Raw genomic sequence first — 14,194 nt, forward strand, 5'->3', positions numbered from 1 at the left:
AAATACTTGGAAATATAGAAGTGGAAAGTAATAAAATGAAATGGCAAAAAAAAAAAAAAATTAGCTATTGAAGTACAGATGCTCCTCGACTAATGGTGAGGTTGTGTCCCGATAAAGACATGTTAGTTGAGTTTCTTAAGTCAGAAATGCATTTAATATACCTAACCTACCGAACATCATGGCTTTGCCTACCCCACCTTAAAAGTGCTCAGAACACTTACATTGGCCTATATTTGGGCAAAATCATCTAACACAAAGCCTATTCTATAACAAAGTATTGAAAGTCTCATGTAATTTGTTGAATACTGAAAGTGAAAAACAGGATGGCTGCATGCACACTCAAAGTATGGTTTCCACTGAATGTGTATCACTTTCACACCATCGTCAAGTTGAAAATTTTTAAATTAAATTTTCATGAGCTGGAAATCGTCTGCATATCTGTTACCGTTTAAGGAAATGACTTAATGAAGCTGATTTCCAAACCTATAAATCATTTTCTTTCTCAATCAAGTACCTCCATGTAGACTGAGTTACAAGAAAAACTAAGTTACTCGCGGAGACCTCTACACATTAGAGTGGAGGACAGCCAATGAGCACTCGACATTTTATCTCCACAAAGAGATAGAAAATGCACTTGGCAGCCAGGCACAGTGGCTCATGCCTGTAATCCCAGCACTTTGGGAGGCCGAGGCAGGCAGATCACAAGGTCAAGAGATCGAGACAATCCTGGCCAACATGGTGAAACCCCGTCACCACTAAAAATACAAAAATTAGCTGGGTGTGGTGGTGCACGCCTGTAGACCCAGCTACTCGGTAGGCTGAGGCAGGAGTATCGCTTGAACCTGGGAGGCGAAGGTTGCAGTGAGCCGAGTTTGCACCACTGCACTCTGGCCTGGGCGACACAGCGAGACTCCATCTCAAAAAAAAAAAAAAGAAAGAAAGAAAGAAAAGAAAAGAAGAGAAAAGAAAAGAGAAGAAAAGAAAACGCGCTTGGCTAAAGGGGCCACTAAGGTTGCTCCTAGAGTATGCGCGAATTTCGGAGAATTTTTTTTTTTTTTTTTTTTTTGAGACCGAGTCTTGCTCTGTCGCCCAGGCTGGAATGCAGTGGCACGATCTCGGCTCACTGCAAGCTCGAATTTAGGAGAATTTTTAAAGGGAATTTACTATCACTAAAGGAAATTGACAAATGCAACCCTGAACTTTGAGTTAGTGATTCTTCTGAGTTTTTTAGTAACATTAAAAGATGGTAAAATGCATTTTCTCCTTTCAAACAAGCATGACAGCAATAGAAGAAATAGTTCATAATGGAATTATACAAGGACTTTGGAGATCATTTACTTTAAAGCCTCATTAACTAGGACTTCTATAATTTAGGTTTGATGATAATTTAAACAAAGCCTGCGCTGAAGTGAACTCTGCTAGGTAAAGCTTTATAGAGAAAGAGAGTTCTTGATAGTAGAAACAAGACGACAGAGTTAAACAAGCCTCAATCATATACGTGAATTAAACCATTTTTCTCCATTTGTTAGATAGGACCCCTAAAAGACTGTTCTGGGCACCAACACATTATGAAAAAGAGGAGAGAAGGAGGAAGAAGGAGAGGCAACAGCAGCAATAGTTAATATTTATTGTTGTGACTTGCCAGGCAATGAGTTAAGATCTTTATAACAATTTTTTTCATTCAATACATACATGAAACAATAACCTGATCAGCCAGATACCATTATAGGTCTGGGAACTTTTATCTGTAATTCCAAAATCCAGATTTTTTCATAACTCATTTACTGACAAAGCTTGGCCTGACCTGACCCAGCTGGGCAGCAAATCCTGACCCAAAATGACAAGAGGCTATTTGCGGTCTTCATTTATCCCACTTACTGTTGCTCTCAGGCTTAGCTGCAGACCTGTGAATGTGATTGATGGTAGGAAACTGTCCCAGACACCACAGTGGAGGGCTGTGTAAGGCTTCACTTTGCATTACCTTTCTAAGCTCTGAAAAATTCTGAACTCAAAAACACAGTGGGCCCCAAGAGTTTCAGGTAAGGGGTCATGGAACCTGTGCTAACCCCTTTCTGTAGATAAGAAAACAATCTCCAAGGCCGTAAACTCAAGAATCTGCCCAAGCTCACATGGCCAGTGAGTGAATGTACAGCAGAGACGGGATTCAGCACCAGGCAGGTCCAACTACAGAACCTGCATCATAGTTAGATGTGGCTTGTGGGACTGCCATTACTTTCCATTAAAATGGAAATTCATACAACCATATTTAAATTATACTTTTTTTTAGAGACAGGATTTGCTCTGTAGCCCAGGCTGGAGTGCAGAGACGCAATCATAGCTCACTGCAACTTCAAACTCGTGGGCTCAAGAAGTTCCCCCACTTCAGCCTCCCAAGTAGCTGGGACTTAATTTTTATTTTCAGTAGAGAGAGGGGTCTCACTATATTGCTCAGACTGGTCTTGAACTCCTGGCCTCAAGTGACTGCATTGGCCTCCAAATGGACTGGGGTTATAGGCCTATGCCTGGCCTTAAGTGATGCTTTTAGCTAATTGAGATAAGTCACTGATATGGTTTGGCTGTGTCTCCACCCAAATCTCATCTTAAATTGTAGCTCCCATAATCCCCACATGTCGTGGGAGGGACCTGGTGGGAGGTAACTGAATTATGGGGGTAGCTTTTTCCCATGCTGTTCTTGTGATAGAGAATAACTCTCAGGAGATGTGATGGTTTTATAAAGGGCAGTTCCCCTGCATACTCTCTCTCTTGCCTGCCACCATGTAAGACGTGCCTTTGCTCCTCCTTTGCTTTCTGCCATGATTGTGAGGCCTCCCCAGCCATGTGGAACTGTGAATCCATTAAACCTCTTTTTCTTTATAAATTACTCAGTCTCCAGTATTTCTTACAGCAGTGTGAAAATAGACTAATACAGTCACTGAGCATGCTAAATGAATGAGCTCACTGTTCTTAAGATGTCTGTAAATAGCCATGACCCACTCACCCGGTCCCTGCTTTCTTCCCAGCTGTCCATTTCTCGAATCTTCTCCAAAATGGTGTCCTCAGTGGACCCAGTCATGCTCAATCTGCCCCTAAGCAGGGCTGCGATTTTCTCCCTAAATGAGGAGTACTGGCTTTGTGAGGCTGTGACTGCATCCTGACTGGCCTTCAAACTCTTCTCCAACTCAGAAGAGCTTTTCTTCAGGAGGCTCACTTCCTGCTTTGAGGCATCCCAGACCTGCTGGCCAGCAAGCAGCCTTTCTTGGAAGATCTTAACTTCCCTTTCAAGAGCTTCTTTTGCTTCTACAACACTGAGCAGGTCCTAAAATGATGACAGAAAGTGAAGACAATAGCATCAGAAGTCAACAGGGTACACCTGCATTTGCTATAGCAAATTCATTGACTTTGCCTGCTAATGACTACAAGGGGTTGGGTTAATTACTCCTTCCATTTTTAACTCTAAGTTCCCTATAGTCTCCTCATAAAGTTAATTAAATCCCAATGGTATGTCAGGAAAATTTAGGTGTCTTAAAAACAGAAAAGGGGGCCAGGCATGGTGGCTCACACCTGTAATCCCAGCATTTTGGAGGCTGAGGTGGGCAGATCGCTAAGGTCAGGAGTTCGAGACCAGCCTGGCCAACGTGGTGAAACCCCACCTCTACTAAACAAAAACACAAAAATTAGCTGGGCATGGTGGCACACACCTGTAATCCCAGCTACTCGGGAGCCTGAGGCAGGAGAATCGCTTGAACCTGGGAGGTGGAGGTTGCAGTGAACTGAGATCATTCCACTGTACTCCAGCCTGGGCAACAGAACAAGACTCCATCAAAAAGAAAACAAAAAACAAACAAAAAAAACAAGAGAAGGGATATAAAATATAAAATCTAGGTTAGAAAAAAGAAGGAAACTTTGACACATAAGCCTTTTCTGTGTGGAACACTGGAAAGAGTTAATAAAAACAAATCACTGGATAACATATTAGTAGATTCAGTCCATATATAGAATATGTTTATAGAACTATCTTTCTCAAGCTTGGTGTATATGGAAATTTATTTTTAATAAACAGTAAGCTCTCAGAGTCCTAGCTAGGCACTAACAATTATTTGAATAAAGGTGCCCCCTCAATGCTATTTTAAATAATAGAGGAATATTCTCATAAAAACATCATTGCATAAAAATATTCATTGACTTCCAATATCCAGTATTCATTGCATATCCCCTTGTCTCATAAAGACAATTAATGCAGAAAGAACCTGAAGAAAGGAAACAGAAACAACTAGCCATTTGGTAGGTGGGAGGATTAAAAGTAGAGGGAAAGTATCATACTTAGAAGAATAATCTTAAAGAATATAATATGGGCTGGGCACAGTGGCTCACACCTGTAATCCCAGCTCTTTGGGAGGTGGAGACAAAAGATCACGTGAGCCCAGGAGTTGGACACCAGCCTGTGCAACTTGGTAAACCCCTATCATATATAAAATAAAATAATTAGCCATGCATGGTAGCATGTGCTATGGTCCCAGCTACTTGGGAGACTGAGACAGGAGGATTGCTTGAGCCTAGGAATTCGAGGCTACAGTGAGCAGTAATTGCATCAGTGCACTCCAGCCTTGGTGACACAGCACGACCTTGTCTCAAAATAACATAATGTGAAATTAGGTTGAGAAAAATAATGAAGGACATAAAGAAGGTTACCTGTGTACTTAATTCCATTTATCATAATCTAGAATGGTCCACAGAGGCAGCAAAGGAGGATTTTTTTCCCCCTGGGACGGAGTTTCACTCTTGTTGCCCAGGCTGGAGTACAATGGCACAATTTCGGCTCACCACGACCTCCGCCTACTGGGTTCAAGCGATTCTCCTGCCACAGCCTCCCAAGTAGATGGGATTACAGGCACATGCCACCACGCCCAGCTAATTTTGTATTTTTAGTAGAGACAGGGTTTCTCCATGTTGGTCAGGCTGGTCTTGAACTCCCAACCTCAGGTGATCTACCCGCCTCGGCCTCCCAAAGTGCTGGGATTACAGGCATGAGCATCTTTAAAATTGATTTTTTAAAATTATTTTTTAACATCAAGTTCCAAAATACATGAATTCACATTAAGAAATATTAAGCGGCGTGTTAACTAGCATTGCTATAGTATTCTGCCTAGTTAACTGGTAAAAAAAAAAAAAAAATTATTAAAAATAGTATGTTAGAGGTAAAAAGCACTAAAAAGAAACAAAGTATCTTTAAATAACAGACTGTACATCTAAATGAGCTGACAACATTTCAGGCTGCCAGTTAAAATGCAATCATCTCTTTTGCATTAGAACTGGGCTTTAAAAGAAATTTCTCTCCATTAACAGCTTGGAAACAGGAAAAAGGATAGCCTGAAACACTAGTTCCTATTTTTTATAGGAAACATAACATCTTATTTTTTTTCATTATGGTGACTTTTTTAAAATCAAGGAAGTCTCAGGCATCAATTTGAGAGAAAAATCACAGAGTAGATACGTAGTTAGAGAAGCCTGCCCTTTTCAGAGATGTAATAACTCAACTAATTATGGAATCTATTTTGTAAAATGCCTTTTGCTTTTCAAGGTCTTGGTTTCCCCTTTCCTTTGCTAAACTAGTCATCTCTGTAGAGAAGCCCCACTGTTGCTGCTAATTAAATGACAGTCCTTAAAAGTAGAGTCAAGGACACTTTATCACAAATTCATTATTTTAACAGTTTACAGATTTCTCTTCAGATCATAATGCAATAGCTTCTCACTTGCTCAATTAGAGTAACTAGTATCAGTAAAGGTGATAATAAATCGGGTGCATATTTTACTTGGAAACTACAGTCGTTCCTTGGTATCCTTGGGGAATTGGTTCTAGGACCCCGGAGGATATGAAAACCTGAGGATGCTCAACTCTCCCATATAAAATGGAATAATATTCTCATATAAGCTACACATATTCTTCTGTATACTTTAAATCATCTCTAGATTACTTATCATACCAAATGCATTGTAAATGCTAGGTAAACAACTGTTATCATGTGTTGTTTTTATTTGTATTATTTTTATTGTTGTTTTGTTATTTGTATTGGTTTTTTTCCACATTTTTTTATCCATGGTTAGTTGAATCCACAGATGTGGAACTTGTGGATGCGGAGGGTCAACTGCATAGTCTGATGTGTGGTTAGAAAATTGAGGTCCTAAATTCAATAATGCTGGGATGGAAATTAATCCTAATCACTTTAGAATTCTAAAACCATATGGAATATTACATATTCACTAAAGACCCTCAAAATACACAAAAAAATATCTCAGATGCTTGTGACCTATGAAGTTACTGTCCATTTGGAGTAGACAACTCAACTGGCAGCTAACACCACACGACCAATAAACACAATTAAAATATTTCAACTATGAGGAATTTTTCTACCCCAATATCATACTATTGTTTCACCAACTTCGAGAAAAGGGCCAAAACAATCCTCTCTAACAAATCCAAAGAACGTTTTCTTTTTAAACCTAGGCATCAACATTTATGTCTAGTGAAAATCATAAAATCAGTTTGTGTTCATAGAATACAATGGTGTCTGTGAGCAGGTTGGGTTTCTCTTTTTCAGGCACATTCAGCTCAGTGAACCCTAAGCTGTTTCTTGTAGAAAATGCAGGACTCAAGAGTCAGAATGACAAGGCCTTGGGGATGGCCACTCCCTTAGTGCTCTGATTAAGTGCTGCAGGATTCAGGGGCACAGGGCTGATCTTCTGGAAATAAATGTCCTCAGACTGCAAATGCAATTACTTGTGCAGCTATCAGGAGAAAGCCACCAGAGTGGAGTCTCGTTCCATGGCTACCTCAAGGATACGCCAAAGCAGGCGGCATAAAATAATGTGACATCAGTACCACTGGCTGGGACCTGGGGATTGCTGTCAGACCACACTGACATACAGGACAAGAAACAAGAAGCTTCCTGTGAACAAAACCAAGGCTGACCTCCACAGAGGAAATCACAGAGGGCAGGCCCTATAGACTGTGATGGGGATCACTTAAAAATTTTCTTTATAATTAATAAATCTTTAGGTTCAGTCTGACTGAAGCAACAAATGTAAAATGATTCTTTCAAAATTAGTTTAACAAAAACTTTATAATATGATTATGGCATTCAATTTAGCTTCCCATTTAAATGCACGAGTCTGCATTAAGTAATGAAACCATCCAAAGGTTTGCATTTTAAAAACACAGTTGATTCCTGTTCTGTTGCTAACTATTTTACGGATTTAGATACACATGAGATCAAATTGCCACTCAAAAGTACAATGACTGATTATCATCAGGACAGAGAACCTGTGGCTTGAGCTTAATTCCTTCAATCCTAGATCAATTTTATAAAATAAAAAAATCAGTTGGTTAATTCTACCTACTGCAGTTATGATTCACAAAAAAACTCAGAAATTCCCCCAAACAGGCAGTCTCATACATTGCTGGTGGAAGTGTGAACAGGTATAATTTTGGTATAAATTATTGGTATAAATACATAACAAAACTTAATATGCACGTATCTTTTGGCCCTGAAATTCCAGTCCTGAGAATATATCTATAAGATAGGTTACTAAATATAGAAAATGAGGAATAGGCAGTTATCCAATTATAATATAGCAAAAGACAAGGTACTACATGAATATTCATTGATACATAACTTCTTAAACAAATATGAGACATCCATACTATAGAATATGATGTAGTCTTGAAACGAAATGGGGAAGTTCTTTATATACCAATCTGAACGACTCTCCAAGATACAGTTAGCGAAGAAAGTAAGGTGTTTAATAGTGCATCTATACAAATAACAATGGTACATAGTATAGTACCATTTGTACCTTTATGAAAAGAATATCTCTAGAAACATGCACAAGTAACTGCCAGTTCTCATCACCTCTAGAGAAGGGAACTGTAGCCATGGGTCAGAAATGAAAGGAAGATGTGATAGAATAGTGGCAACTATGAAAACACCGGGGATGCCGGGCGCGGTGGCTCACGCTTGTAATCCCAGCACTTTGGGAGGCCGAGGCGGGCGGATCAGGAGGTCAGGAGATCGAGACCACGGTGAAACCCCGTCTCTACTAAAAATACAAAAAAAAATTAGCCGGGCGTGTTGGCTGGCGCCTGTAGTCCCAGCTACTCGGAGAGGCTGAGGCAGGAGAATGGCATGAACCCCGGGAGGCGGAGCTTGCAGTGAGCCGAGATTGCGCCACTGCACTCCAGCCTGGGCGACAGAGCGAGACTCCGTCTCAAAAAAAAAAAAAAAAAAGAAAGAAAAAGAAAACACCGGGGAATTTTAGTCCATTTAAAGTGTTGAGTCAACAGTGATATGAGCACAAATATACACATGCACAGGCACACACACATTCCCCCCCCTTCCCAAACTTGGGCTGCATTCACAAAAGTAAAATATTTAGAATGAGAGAGGTGATATCCTGCTCTATTTCCTTTGAATTACACCAAGCCTGAAGTTTGGCATTCAGTTCTGGGATTCAAACTTTAATACAGACAAAACCCTCCTTGGACAGCACTATTCAAATTTACATTCTGGTACCACTCCTGCACCTGCTGTTCCCAGACCCAACAAAATCATTTCAGAAATTGAGGGTAAGAGATTAGCAATTTCTATAGCAAGTTGACACTGATGCAATATCCAAATTCCATAGACTTTTTTTTTTTTTTTTTTTTTTTTTTGAGACAGAGTCTCACTCTGTCACCCAGGCTGGAGTGCAGTGGCATGATTTCAGCTCACTGCAACCTCCACCTCCTGGGTTCAAGCGATTCTCCTGCCTCAGCCTCCTGAGGAGCTGGGGCTACAGGGGCGTGCCACCATGCCCAGCTAATTTTTGTATTTTTAGTAGAGATGGGGTATCACCATGTTGGTCAGGGTAGTCTTGAACTCCTGACCTTGTGACCCGCCTGCCTCAGCCTCCCAAAGTGCTGGGATTACAGGTGTGAGCCACCATGCCCAGCCTATACTCCATTTTTGAATGAAGTATGGACCTATTCACGCTTTGTTAGGCTCATGTGGTAAGTGGCTGGTGGTGAGAGTTTCATATCTGTTGTACACTGAAGGAACAGGCAACAAATGTGATATTTTAAGGCTGGTTTGCCAACTATAATCTAAATAAGTATATAAAATCCAGAACCCATTTCTTTCCTCAAAAGAATTTCATCGCATTTAAACATAACTATACCTTTACAAAATAAACTAGTAGAACTGTCGACAGATGAAGGATTGAAGATGGATTTTGAAAACACATTTGTTTCAGACGGGCATGGTGGCTCTCACCTGTAATTCCAGCACTTTGGGAGGCCAAGGTAGGTGGATCACTTGAGCTCAGGAGTTTGAGACCAACCTAGGCAACATGGTGAAACCCTGTCTCTATCAAATATTTTTAAGAAAAAATAAACCAAAAAAAGGAAAGCTGAAATTACAATTGTTTAATTTGAATACAAGGTACCTACAAATATATTGAGCTTGTTGAAATTGCTTTAAAATCTATTCTCAATAAACCTCTGTTAGATTTGTTTTCTACTGTAAGTATCTGAAAAGCACAACATAAAAACAGTTTCCTAGCAGCCGGGAGTGGGGACTCATGCCTGTAATCCCAGCACTTTGGGAGGCCGAGGCAGGCTGATCACCTGAGGTCTGGAGTTCAAGATCAGCCTGACCAACATGGAGAAACCCCGTCTCTACTGAAAATACAAATTAGCTGGGTATGGTGGCACGTGCCTGTAATCCTAGCTACTGGGGAAGCTGAGGCAGGAGAATCACTCGAACCCAGGAGGCAGAAGTTGCAGTGAGCTGAGCTCGCACCATTGCACTCCAGCCTGGGCAACAAGAGCGAAACTCAGTCTCAAAAAAACAAAAAACAGAAAAAAATTTCCTATACAACAGGCACTGAAAGCAACATTGTCATCAATCCAACCAAGATTAACTAAGTGAACTAGCAAGAAGCAGCTCATTGTCACAAACTTTAAATACTAACATAAGCAGCATTCATTCAAAGTATGTATGTAGAACTTTAATACAGGGAATTTTAGTCATAATAAAACTTATGACTAAAGAATAATAAAAGGAAGGCTATGAGTATAACAGTGATATTAGTGATTCGTTATACTAATCTACACACAAAGAAGAATGTGTACAATTTGGGTAATTCTATTCTTTCTCTCATGTTTATTCTGATTTTCATTATTGAAATTTAATTTTATGTCTGTGGCTTCTAATATTTAAAAATTTGGACTTGTTCTTGGTGTATCTTATCAAATATTGTTTCTGTTCATTCATTTTATAGAATTTAAATAATTTTTCTATTAATTCATTTTACTGTATTTTACAGAAGTATTTGTCAGCAATGGACTGGAAATAAAGAAAAAAGTATTCTCCCCCAAAGATAGTTTGAAAAAAAAATTCACATTCAGAGTTTAGGAAGGAGAATGGCAAAAGTCTTGAAATCATGTTCTAAGAGGAAATGTTAAAAGAACTGGAACATTTATCCTGTAGATGTATTCAAATGATTAGAAGGAGGATTAGGTTTCTCCTGCTCAGGCCCATGAGCCAATAGAATGGAACCTTCAGAGAAACATTTTACTTCAAAATGAAGAAGACCCTCCCCAAATCTGAGCTTTCCCAATGACATCATCAACTCTGGAAAATTAGAATTCAGCTTAAGTTTGAAATTCTCAACATTGACAAAATCAGTACTAGTTGACAATAGATTTAGCTGCCCAAGAGGCCAGTGTGTTCCTGGGCTTCACTACAGCCCTGCAGACACTCTGCCCTGAACTAATCAGGACCATCGACAGTTCCCATCTGGAAATTCTAAAAGAGACACAGCAAAATGGAATGTGCTCAGCATCACATGCTAAGATTAGACCCATAATAAAAATATTTCTATAATCATGTTATTTAACATATGGATTTAACTGATCTTAAGTTTTTAGAATGAACCTAAAGACAAACTACTAAAGACTTAGTTACAGCTGCAGAACAGAATGCAAACTTGGACAAGGTAAATACAATAATATGAAAAAACCAGGAAGTATATAGAAAGAAGAGGCTAAAAAATAGGAGGCATTAGAAATTCTCAAGGGGCAGGGCTTCAAGATGATGGACTAGAGGCATCTATCAGCTGCCCCTCCACAATGAAGAATAAAACAGCGAGTAGATAATCACAGTTTGAATAGATCATCAAAGACAGAACACTGGAATTCAACAGAGAACCGACAGGAAACACCCAGGGCAAGGAAGGCGAGGAAAGAAGCAGCCTGCTTGGTTGGCCAGGACTGGCTGGGAGCACAGAGAAGCTCCCCAATTAGGGAAAGGGGAGTGACAGACCTGCAGCGTCCATATTCCCATCATGGATTCCTCTAGTCCCAGCCACCAGAGAGCCCCTCATAGGCCCAGAGACCAACATAGGGAGCTGTTTGCAGACAGCACAATGGCATTGCTCTAGAGAGGGAGCTCAGACTGAATCCCACACACCCCCCTGAGTCCTAGGCAGCTACAGCAAGATGCCATTTTGAGAGCCAGCCTCCACCAGACATCACCCTGCCTTGGGGCCCAACAGCCCCTGCATCTCCACATCCCAGGAGCCCCACTGCCATACCCCACCTGCAGCTGCTGCTTCAGCTGGCTGCTGCTGCCAGGACCAAAGCCAAGCCACTGCAGCAACCCCACTCCACTAACAACAGGCCACCATCACACATATACAAGTGTCCCAGGGACAGGCTTCCCAACGCATAGGTGCCAACTGGGGCCAAACTATGTGCTCCCCAGCTGCCTGCCTACAGCTGCAGCCACTAAAAGCAACCCCACCTTCTCCAGCAGCAGGGCCCCACTGCAGCTACCGCCTCCCCTATCAAAGCACTCCTCCAGGAGTCCAGGGATCACCCCACCCTTGCACATCACAGCCAGTGCTGATAGGCACCACCAGGGTGTCTGAGGACAGGCTCACCTGGCTTTGCTCTGCCCCTACCCCCACCCCAGTGCATGAAAACACCATCCGGGGACTTGGGGATTACTCTGCCATATCCACCATCATTACCACCTGAGCACTTCCACCAGGGACCTGAAGATGGACTCACTCACCCTGTTGCTACCACCACAGATGGCACCCACCTGCACACACAACCTGTAGGCACAGGGCCTGGCCTGCCCAGCCATCACAGCCACTGCCAACACCAGCACAGACAGCTTGAGAGCCAAAGCATTGTCCCACAACTGCTACTATGATAGCCCATGCCACACTGCTGCCCAGGGACTGAAAGACCCACCTGCTGCTGCCACTGCCAGTATAGACCCACCTAAACCTGCTAAGACCAGTGCCAGCAAATGCTACCCTGAGGCCTAAGAACAGGCACTCTTGGCCCACTGCTGTTCCCATCGGGGCCTGAGGACTGGCCCACCTGGTATCCCTGTCCCCAGCAAAACTTCCCACAACTCCACCAACAACCACACCCAAAGCTCTTGAGGAAATAATGGACACCAATGACACTATTTACAGCTGAACAAATTAGGAAACTACACTGCTGCACACATCCACGATCAGAGCCAAAGTGCCCTACCCAACCAACATCATAGATGCATCTCCAGGAAAACATCCTCCCCGACAAAAGCAAATCCAAAATATTGGAAGAAGTGACCGTCACACCAGATGCACAGATACCAACATAAAGACACAAGAAACGTGAAAAAGCAAGGAAATATGATTCCTCCAAAGGAGCGCAATACGACTCTCCAAGATGGCAGACTAGGGACATTGAAAGCCAGTTCTCCTCAGAATGAAGATCAAAGTTACTAGTGAACGGACAAATTGTGAATGGAAAACTGAAAGAAGTGAGCCAGGACCTGTCAGAGTGCCCACAAAAAGAAGCTGAGCTGCAGAAAAAAAAAGCAACATGAGGCTGGCAGAGATTGACCCCTAAGAAGTTCAGAGCCCCACAGAAAGGGTAGGTGGGAGAGCTTCTCTGCTCCACTCACCTCTCTGACTATCCCCTGACTGTTAAACTGTTGGTGAGCCCCTCTGCGCTTGTGATCCAGGGCAACACTATTGGGGGCATCTGAGAACTTCTCAGGGACAGAGAACTTGGTGGCCAGCTCACATAGACATGCCCACACTTCCCTCATACCTGAGCTGAGACTGTGGGCACCATATTGGTCATGCACACATAGTGGGAAACAGCCCTGCCCAGGGACTCTCCACCCTTGAGTCACTGCACCACCAGATCTCTTGAAAACACACCCCACAACCCATTCTGACTTTGGCAGATGCAGCGGACTGGTAGGCCCCAAGGAGCTGCTGGATCCCTGGAGATTTAACTCTCAACATGGGACACCTCTAAGGGAGAGGGGAGCACAGCCCACCAAGTCCCTGTTGGGACAAAGGAAACACAGGTAAGATGCCAAGTACTAAAGGAGGCAGTCCCGTAGCCAGGGAAGATATGTAGAGAGGGGTCATCTCCACCCCACTTATGCAGTTATGGACACAAGAGTGGTTCTTCCCACCAGGGGCCAGTGAGCACACACTTGGACACAGCATTTTTTGTGCTCTTCACAGTGGCTCTACCATGCTGAAAGTGAGCCTCATGCTGCTCAGGCTTTTATGAACGGCAGGGACCACCTCCCCTTCCCTACACAGAATGGCACCATCCTGGAAAAGGAGGACAGACAAACCATGGAGGTAGCTGCTCTGGTCTGGGGGAAGAGACTCTCCCCTTAGCCCATTGGTGGTAGTTGCCAGAGGTGGTGGCCAACAGCCACGCTGTGGCCAAAAACCAAAGGACCAAGTCTTTATGAAACGAAAGTCATGAGCCCTGCAACAGGGGTTTGATAGGGAAGCAAATCACATTTCTGCTGGCTCAGGATGAAAAGCAACGACACTCCGCAGCCCCTCCCCTAAGGCCTCAGCACATCTACACCTCAACACCATCTCTTCCCACCCACTCCTCCCCCAAAACGCATCAAGGCACCTGCTTTCACTGGACATCAGCCTACCTGCCAGCTCTTACTCTTAAGCACTATTTACTGGACTGCAGTTTCAACTGCACTACCAAATACAAAATCTACTACCAGAAGGGCTTAGTGCTAGTCCACAAAATAAGCCCCCCAGGACCTCTGCACCCCCAGCCCTACAGAATATAGAATATCTAAACAGGAGAAAAATATTTAGATCT

At 42.5% G+C, this 14,194-nt stretch overlaps 1 protein-coding gene across 2 annotated transcripts in view; it reads right to left on the reverse strand.

Moving 5' to 3' along the window:
- The window catches only part of LOC116463231 (damage-control phosphatase ARMT1), a 168,300-nt gene that overhangs the window by 49,427 nt on the left and 104,679 nt on the right, over positions 1-14,194 (reverse strand). For both annotated transcript variants that reach the window (XM_032146244.2, XM_058434508.1), the window contains one exon: positions 2,999-3,316. In XM_032146244.2, the coding sequence (XP_032002135.1) occupies positions 2,999-3,316 (318 nt within the window). The remainder of the gene's footprint in view (positions 1-2,998; positions 3,317-14,194) is intronic.

The sequence above is a fragment of the Hylobates moloch genome, unplaced genomic scaffold (genome assembly GCF_009828535.3).
Source record: "Hylobates moloch isolate HMO894 unplaced genomic scaffold, HMol_V3 SCAFFOLD_29, whole genome shotgun sequence".
Classification (NCBI taxonomy): Eukaryota; Metazoa; Chordata; class Mammalia; order Primates; family Hylobatidae; genus Hylobates; species Hylobates moloch.